The sequence below is a fragment of the Rhinolophus ferrumequinum genome, chromosome 11 (genome assembly GCF_004115265.2).
Source record: "Rhinolophus ferrumequinum isolate MPI-CBG mRhiFer1 chromosome 11, mRhiFer1_v1.p, whole genome shotgun sequence".
Lineage (NCBI taxonomy): Eukaryota > Metazoa > Chordata > Mammalia > Chiroptera > Rhinolophidae > Rhinolophus > Rhinolophus ferrumequinum.
Window position 1 is genome coordinate 12,164,880 of NC_046294.1, and position 10,211 is coordinate 12,175,090.

Here is a 10,211-nt window from a genome sequence, read left to right on the forward strand (position 1 = left end):
AGTTAGCTCATTCCTCATGCCAGTCTCCTTCCCGATGTATTTAACTAAATTTTCTCTGACTTCCTTTCAGCATAGAGAAATATTCAATTTTTAGACCTGTCATTCCTCATGACCCTGAAAAAATATGCTTTAGAATAATTGGCTATTTATTCACCTAACAAGTCCTGTCTCCGTTTATAATCAATATGGAACTAATTTTAAATTAAAAGACTAATGAATCTTGCTTAGCGTGTCTTTCAAAAATATTAATATATAATTTCTTCAGATCATAGAGTTAAGCGTTGTAGAAAACTCTCCAGCAATTAAGATTCACTCAGCAAATAGATGGTAACTTGACTAGTGTTTATTGGAAAGTTATTTGCCTTTTAAATATCTTACCACCATCCTCGTACCACTATCATTTACTTGTGATAATAGCACAGTTTCATTTTTTTTTAGCACAGTTTCATTTTTTTTTTTGTTATTTTTGAGGTTTTTTTCCAATTAGTTTTTTGAAAGCAGCTTTCACATCTTTGTTCCGTAAACTGTAGATCAAAGGATTTAACATGGGGATGATAATAGTATAGAACACAGAGGCCCATTTGTCTTGGTCCAGGGAGTAGCTGGATGTTGGCCTCAGGTACATAAACATGACTGTGCCATAGAAGAGTGTGACGCCAGTGAGGTGAGATGCACATGTAGAGAAAGCTTTAAGGCGGCCTTCAGCTGAGCGCATTCTGATGATTGCAACGAGGATGAAGGCATAGGAGATGAAGATGATGAGGATGGTGCTGAATTCAATGAAGCCACAAAGACTGAAGAGCAAGATCTCACTGATGTGGGTGTCTGAGCAAGAGAGGGCCAAGAGTGGTGGGATTTCGCAGAAGAAGTGGTTGATGATATTGGAACCACAATAATTCAGACTGAAGGTGAGGGAAGTGTGAGCAACTAAACTCACCAGACCAGCCAGGTAAGAGCCTAACATGAGAGTCAAGCAGACAGTCTTGGACATGAGAGTGCTATAGTGGAGGGGTCGACAGATGGCCACGAAACGGTCATAGGCCATGGCAGCCAGGACATAGCACTCAGCATCCACAAAACCTACGAAGAAAGCAAACTGGGTGGCACAGCTGGAGAAGGAGATAACTTTGTGTTTTGTTAGGAAGTCAGCCAGCATCCTGGGAGCAATGGCGGAGGAGTAGCCCAGGTCGACAAAGGAGAGGTTGCAGAGGAAAAAATACATGGGTGTGTGAAGCTGAGTGTCTGCTATGATCAGGACAATCATACCAACATTCCCCACTACGTTGACCAGGTAGACCAAGAGGAAGACCCCAAACAAGATAATCTGCAGCTGAGGGTCCTGAGTGATGCCCATAAAGATAAACTCAGTCACCATTGAGCGGTTTTCTTTATGGTTATCCATCTTTTCAATTTTATGTATGGCTGGATTTGGTTTATTTTTGGGGGTGATCCTTAAAATCCTTCCCAGTAATTAGATGCTGTGACTCATAGGGTAACTCAAATGATTTTGGTGAAGATGATGGTTGTGTGTCCTCTTCAGGTGCCCAGTCAAAACACGAGAAACTGTTAGTGTCTCGAGGATGGCAAGTTCTGTTTCGCCAAAGACCTTGGTGCTCTGAGGTCATTTAGCATGTGCTACCAATGCATGACCTGATCTATGCATTTATCCACCTTATTAGTTAGTAAAGGAGAAGTTTTGAGTGTCCCTTCTTTCTAAAACAAAGCAAATATGAACACATACGAATAAATATTAACTCTCATTGCAGATAGGCATACACACACACACACAAAAAGTACCCATGGATCTCACAGTATAACACACCACACCACACACATATTTTACAGAAAGTGAAATGCTTGGAGAAGAGGGTGAACAATATTAGAAAAGACAGTGGATAATAGTAATTTTTAAACAGCGGGGGTTACTGAGTGTTAACTATACTGAGTACTTAATACACGTTACATAAGTTCATCCCTACAACAACTCTACAAAGTAGGTACCACTGTTACCTCCATCTTATATCTGAAAAGAACAAGGCTAGATATTAAGTAACTTCAACAAAGTGAACAGTCAATAAGTAGCAGAGCTGGGTCTCTGACTCTCAAGCCCACTTCACTTCATTGTCCTCTTTTTACATATGACTTGATGGAGTTTAATTTCTTTATTTTTGCACTTGCCTTTCTGTTTCCTGTCTTGCATATCATGCATGGACACAGAATCAGTCCTTTGGTTTCCCTGATCTTTAGAAGCACCCAGGGATTTGGCATGGGGCAAAATGAGGATGAAGACACAGCTGTCTTTGGATAATTCTGTTGCATAGCTCAGGTCAAAGTAAAGATTCAAAGATTCCACACTTGGGGGGAATAGAGAGAACATTATCCAACTCTGGGTCATACAGGAACATGCATTTAATACACTACTTACTCTTTAATTGGATGAATATCTGGTCCATTGAAGAATTCTAAAAAGGAGGCGGGCAAAACCAAACCAAACCAAAACACGAAGTAATTTAGAAATAAGTAGTATCCTCTACCTAAACCTGAAGGCAGAAGTTAGAGTGTATCCACTTTAATTGGTTTACTGTTTAAGAAAGACAAGAATGCAGATAGTATAATGTGTCTTTCATAGGGGTGTGGACATTCACAATAAGCTACCTTAAATCCTGGGGTGGATGAATCTTTCTATTTCTGCAAAGAATATAATTAACTACAACAAAGAAGGGGCTCTAATAATAAATAATGAATACCATATATCTGCCCAAGAGTTTATAGTTCATAAAGTACTTAAATCTACTCCTAATCAACTCATTCTTAATATGTTGTCAATGTGTGAATCATTTCATATATTAGGTCAATTAGGAAACAGAATGAAAGGACAAACCTTGGAGAAATTATTTAAAACATATATTTCTCATAAAGACCCATACTATATAAAGAACTTTAAAATTCAGTAATTAAGAAAACAACCCAAGAAGAATGGGCCAAAAATTTCAACAGACACCTCAGCAGAGAAGATATATGAATAGCAAATAAATGTACAAAAAATACTCAAATTATTTGTTTTAGGGCCACACAAAGTAAAACCACAAAGAGATATTGCTACTCATCTATTAGAATGGTTAAAATTTTGAAAGACCGACGATACTATGTGTTGGGAAGGAAGTGGAGGAACTGGAACTTTCATCACTGTTGGTGGGAATGTAAATAGGACAATCACTTTGGAAAACACTTTGGCAGTGTAAAATTAAACATACACATATCCACCCCATGATCCAAACATTCCAGGAAAACAACCCAAAGGCCCATCCATTAATGCAAAGATAAACAAATTATAGTATGTCTATAAATGAAATAGTACTCCACAATTAAAGGGAACACACATATGCAACATTGATAGATGAATTTCAAAATAATTAGGCTAAGAGAAAATAGCCTGATAAAAAAGAGTATACCATATATGATTCCATTTGTAAAAATCTAGAAAATTCAAACTAATCCATAATGACAGACAGAGGATCAATGGTTGCCTGGGTAGAGGTCTATGTGAAGAGGAGTTTGTGGGGAAGGTTACCAAGGGGCATGAGGAAACTTCCAGGTGATGGATTAGTTTACTATCCTAATTTTGATGGTGTTTTCATGTGTGTATACATATATTAAAACATATGGAATTTTATACTTCAAATAGGTTCAATTTATTGTACGTCAGTTATACCTCAATAAACCATTAAAAAAGAGCAAATACTTCCGTGTACTCCAGTTCAGCTCACTCTCACTCCATGTGAATGCACATGTCACCTCATACATTAGTTAACAAGGAAACAAAAACTTAGGCTGAGGGGACTTGCAGCGACATCATAAGATAGTTGCAGAATCAGCAATTGGATCTGGGACTGCCCATTTGTTACACAGTGCTGTGTTTCTTCTTTTCCCCACACTGCTTCACATGGGAATTTGAAAATAACCCACCGGGGGAAAAAAAAACACAAACAAAAAGAGCTACTATAGTCCTTCCATTTTTCAGCTTGTTCTTCCACTTCAATAAGAGAAAACAATACCATGCTGACACTGCAAGAACTCATTTAGTCCAATCTCATCATTTTATAAATCAGTAAAGAGACCCAGACATCAAACTGGAAAACGCAGGGGTGATACCAGGCTGCAGTAGTTAGAGGCATGTGAGATGCTTGGTAAGGACACGTGCTGGGAGGCAGACTGACGAACAGCTGGGTATGAGCTGGCCAGTTTCTTTACTCAAATGGAAAATGTGATTAGAACATTATTCTTTCCTCCCTTATAGTCAAGGCTCTGGTTAAATGAAGAAGTATATGAGAAGGTGTTTCACCAATAACAAAACACCCTGCCTCTTCTCTCTTATAATGGACAAATCCAAGCCTTGTCATTCACTACTACTAATTTCTAGCACAACTACTGATCTAGAAATCAGTTTTCACTTGTTAAATAAGATTGATACCTACCTTAATAGCTTTCTGCAAAAAATTGGTTATAATATGTGTGTGTATACATGTACATATGTATATACATTGCGGAACTCAGTGACTGTCATGTGCTAAGTTCTTAATGCATTTGGCAATTGTGTGTAAGTGTAGAGGATTTCATTCAGTCGATGAGTGTGCACTCATAACTCCCAGAAAAAAACGTTCAATGCTTATTCCATAGAGGGGATGTATCATGGACTGCCTTAACCTTTAGGGAAGGTGTGATTTTAATTTTACATCACTTCTATTAAAATGATAAACAGAGATGAGACTACAGAGTTCAAATTCAGGGATCATTAGAGAAAGCCTTTATATTTTCCTTTTAATCACATGTGGCTAAAGTTCAACTGATCTGGCGCTTGAAGAACTCGCAGAATAGTGAGTAAATAAGAATATTTCACAGTTAATAATAAACTCAAATATTAGAAAGCCCAGCAAAAGTACTGTTTTATAGAAGCAAATACAAACCAAATATATTTTACATTTCGATGTATCACATTTTTGCATGTTTAAATGAAGAGAATACTGGAATAAGAGTCTGGAATCCTGTTTGTAATCCTGGTTTTTTCCACTAATTTTTTTGAATTTGATGAATTGTGTTAGATGCAGCTTTCTTAACTGTGAAGTGAATGGGGAGGAGAATGCAAATTCTCTGGAACTTTCCAAATCTAGCATTTTTTTTTTGAATTCAGACTTATTATGAGATATCTAAAAACAAAACCCATAGTCTGTGTCTCCTTTTGAAATTTTAAAATGGCATGGACATGGTGCTAAGCAAACCCTGCTTGAAGGAGCACTGGGCGGTGTTATGCTCCATTCCCAATAGGTCACATCTCCTTCTCTTTCTGTCCCATATACTGACCTGTGACTTGACCTGTTTTCTACGTGTTGGTGAGAGGTTGAATGTCTCCTGTTCTCTTGATGCGTTATACTGCACAAATATTCTGAGCAGTATCCAAAGATGGTGAGTCACTCTGGTAGTTGTCTCTGAGCTGCTTGCTCATCCCACCTTTGCTCCTGTGTGAGGGAGGTATTTAAGTCTCAGTCACAAATAGTGCCCAGAAGAAATATGATGAAATTCTTTCGGCATTCACAGGGGACTCAAAGATTTGAGGAACTGCCCTCCTCTAAGGAATTTCACTCTCTCTTCCTCAAGCCTTAATAATGAAAGGAAACACAGGGAATTCTTTTTAGATTTATTTAAGTATAGTTGGTATACAATCTTATATTGTTATATTAATTTCAGTTGTACAATATGGTGATTTGACATTTTTAAAAAAAAATTTATTGGGGTGACAATTGTTAGTAAAAATACATAGATTTCAGGTGTACAATTCTGTATTACATTATCTATAAATCCCATTGTGTGTTCACCACCCAGAGTGAGTTCTCCTCCCATCACCATATATCTGATCTCCCCCACCTTCATCTCCCATCACCCCCTCCCCTTCCCCTCTGGTAACCACCAAACTATTGTCTGTGTCTATGAGGTTTTGTTTCTCATTGGTTTATGATTTGACATTTTTATACTTTACAATGTGATCACCCCATCAGTTCTAGTAATCCTCTGTCACCGCGCTAACTTATCACAATATCAGTGACTGTAGTATTCCCCTTTCCTTTTCATCCATCACCCTTCCCTTCGGTAACCATCCCTTTGGTCTCTGTTTCTATGAGTCTGAGTCTGTTTTTGTTTTTGTTTGTTTTGTTTTTAGGTTTCACATGTAAGTGAAACCATACAATATTTGTCTTTCTCTGCCTGACTTGTTTCACTTAGCATGATACCTTCTAGATCCATTCATGTTGTCACAAATGGCAACATTTCATTCTTATTTATTGCTGCTTAATATTACATTGTATATATGTACTATTTTTTTTTTTAGTCCACTCATCTACCAATGGACACCTAGGTTGCTTCCATATCTTGGTTATTGTAAATAATGCTACAATAAGCATAGGAAATTCTTATCAGCCACTCTGGTTGTGTTGATTGAGTCAACCATGAGTGCTGCATAGACCTCTTTACCAGTCCAAAGCTGCCTATATGGTGAGATTTTGATGGTAATTTAGAAAGGTCTGTTCGCTGAGGCCTGAAAGTCCTTTCAAAGAGGATGATACTTTCCAAGTTATGTGGAGTGGCTGTATTTAAATTATGCATGTAATAGCTAGTTGCCTGTGGGATACCCAGTGGCACATACCCTTTATAAAGCACTCCCACAAGTATGTGGGGCAACATTACATTTACAAATTAATTTAGCAGAATTTCCACTTTGATGTCAGCAAGTCTTGCTATCAAAGAGCGTGCATGTGTTCATACTTATTCAAATCTACTTTTGTCTTTCTGCAGTTTTCCTCATTTTCTTCACAGAGGTTTGGCACATTTCTCATTTGGTTGTGCTTAGATCTATTGTTTGGATTTTATGTTTGGAGCATAAATGGCATCTTCTCTTTCACATAAATTTCTTAACTGGAGATGATTGTTCATATGAGGTTATTAGGAGAATTTTACATTTTGCTAGTTTACTAAATTTTCTCTTTCTCTTCATGGATTTGCCAGATGGTATAAAATCTATTGAAGGTTAGTGACTGGTATGTAAAGAGTCCTCTGGAACTGTGTATCTCTACCCTTTCAGGCCCAAATGACATCTTTTTATAGCAAATAGTTTATATTGCTCCTTCTGTGCTCCTGAAATGGTATTCATAGATAATTTAATTTACTACACACATAATTTACGTAGGAGAAATAAAAAATGTATAATAAAATAATACATCTTTTAGTAACTAAGTGGCAGGCATAACTACATAATAAAACAGGCAGATGTTTGCATATATATTTAAAATCTTCATAAATGTGACAGTTAAAAATGTAGGCTGCTAAAGATTTGTTGTATAGTCACCTCAAACAATTTTGCAACATCCTAGGTCATGACATGCATTTCTGAAATGATGTATAGCTCTGGGTAAACCCCAAGCCAGTTTTTTTCTCCTTGAGTTACTTAATAGATGCATTTGTGGCAAATGTGTTATATATAAAATTCATGCAATAATACTCCATATGCATATGTAAAATGTGTTTACATGTAAAATAGAGGTAGAGTCAAGGCTCAGGTAATTTGATTAAGTATATCAACTGACAGGAGATGTGGAAATTGTGTGGGGCATGGACAATTCTTTGTTGTTAGAGATTGCACTGCATTCTGCAGGCTTTTGACATCCTTGCCCCTTACCCACTGGATTCTATGCCATGTGTACCCCCCTCACTGTGACAACCATAAATTTTCATAATGTCCCCAGAGGAAAAACACCACCTCCACTGAGAACTTCTCCTTAAAATTCTAGGCATCTGATATTAAATAATTCTTCTCAACTATGAGGTGAAATAGTTTACTAAGTTAGACAGTTATCTACTCCACTCTTTCTCCCAGCAACCAACACCACGAAGACTACTGTATTCGTCAGGGTCCTCCAGAGAAACAGAACCAACAAGAGATGATAGATAGATAGATAGATAGATAGATAGATAGATAGATAGATAGATAGATAGATAGATAGATGAAAGAGGAGTTATATTATAGGAATTGCTTGGTTTTGAAGGCCAAGAAGTCCCAAGATCTGTCACCTGGAAGCTGAAGAATGAGGAAAACCAGTGGTGTAATTCAGTCCGAGTCCAAAGACCTGAGAATGCGGTGGAAGTGGGGGGTAATGGTATAGGTCCTGGTTGGAGTCCTGTGGAAAGAAATAAACAGAAACCTCATTTAAAATGGAGTCAGGAGGCTAGAAGAGAGAACTTTCATGCACATATCACTCAGAGCACACTGCTGACACCAACAAGAAAAGACCTACCTCACATCTCTGACAGAAAGTGATACTGCTTTACGACCTCAGCAGGAGGAAGAAAATATTCTTCTTCACCCAGTAGCAGCTCAGCCAATGGGAGACTGCCATAACTCAGCCAATGAAGTCACTACACTTGAACTTCATTTTCTTCAATGGACTCTTCATTTACAACAGCTCTTCCCAAGTCCATAAAAGAGAATTTCTCTTCTGTGTTTCTCTGGACTCGCATGTGGTTTGTCATTAGACCACATGTCCCACAATACAATTCTTTGTTTTTCCCAAATAAACCCATTTTGATGGAGAAATATCTGGCTGTTTATTTGTTTAAGATCAACAATTCACAAGCCTGAGACCCAATGTCCAAAAGCAGGAGAAGATGGATGTCTCAGCTCAAGCACAGAGAGAGTTCACCCTTCCTGTACTTTTATGTTCTATTCAGGCCCTCAAGGTATTAGATGATGTCCAACCACATTGGTCAGGGTGGATCTTCTTTACTTAGTTTACTGATCCAAATGCTAATCTCTTTCACAGACACCCTCACAGACTCACCCAGAATAATGTGTTCTTTAGCTATCTGAGCATCCCTTAGCCCAGTCAAATTGATACATAAAATTAACCATTACAGCTACCATACATGTTACTCCTGAGTTAGTCAATCTTGTCCAGAGAATGTCAGTTAAGCCATTAGTCATTATTGTACTTTATGTGTTATCCATATGTAATACAGAAGGATATTTTTTCACAAATTCTGCTACTTTGGGGCTTCAGTAACACAAAATGGTTAGCAACACACATTCGGGAGTAAGAAAAAACTGGGTTTGAATCTCAGTTCTGATCTATATTAACTATTTGAGTAAATTACCTCTCAAGGCCCCAGTTTACTTATCTGTGATGAAAGTGCTTGATAAAAATCAGAAAATGCATGTGTTTAGGAGGACACTTGACAAATAATTCATGGTCAGTTAATATTAGTAGCTATTATTACCTGGCCCTAGTCCCTTCTAATTATGATATAGAAGAGTACTGGCTGAACAGTAATTCATATTAATAGATAAGTTCCTAAAAAGGGGTGATCACATCTTAGTCAGCCAGTGTTACGTCTATTAGTTGATCAATAAATGCTTGTTGCTTGGTTATTGAACTTTAGAGTCCCATGGTTCTCCATAAAAAGTTCATTGTAACCTGTCAATGTTTTATCCTTTATGGTACCAAGTGCACGTCCCTGTATCCAGTGTGAATTATCAGAATGATCCATGGAGATTACATTACAACCTAATTTCTGATGGTCCCCATCCCAGTGTCAAGGAGATATAGCATCCTCTGGTAGGTCTTTGAATGACACTCAAGCTAGGATTAGAAATGAATTGTCTTCTTTTTCTGAAGCTCTTTGAGATGTCTTGTTTCATAGCCTGGGAATGACTAGAACTTACCACCTATCCTGACCATGATGAATTACTTCTTTGCTGCCTAGTGGTCTCATCCTACCACTCTGTTGTCACCTAGGGTCCTTACATCCTCTGTCCCTTACCGTTTAAGGCCATATGATCTTTTTTCCAATCTCCATCTATTCTCCAATTACACAAACCTTAATCTCATTTAATTGATCAGTTTGTTCCTATGTAACAGCAAACTCACACTTAACTGAGGAAGAGTCAGTCAATTATTAAATAAATCTTCACTGTTTGCCAATGTTTCAGACTCTGTGTTGATAGAAGCCTACCGTATTTTCTCTCCAAGGTACCAATTAAAAAAAAGGGCGGGGGGAGGTTAAGGATTAACCCAAATAATGCAAATCTTGTCTGAATTGCTAGAAATAAAGCAACACATCTTTTAATTAAGTCTTTGTGTCCCCAAACATTTAGTGCAAATTGCATGACA

At 37.6% G+C, this 10,211-nt stretch overlaps 1 protein-coding gene across 1 annotated transcript; it reads right to left on the bottom strand.

Annotated features, from left to right (window-relative positions):
• Positions 1–460: 460 nt before the first annotated feature.
• LOC117030959 (olfactory receptor 1019) lies at positions 461–1,420 on the bottom strand. The gene has a single exon (XM_033121225.1). It carries the CDS (start codon positions 1,400–1,402, stop codon positions 461–463), a length of 942 nt encoding a protein of 313 aa, XP_032977116.1. The 5' UTR covers positions 1,403–1,420.
• Positions 1,421–10,211: the final 8,791 nt, after the last annotated feature.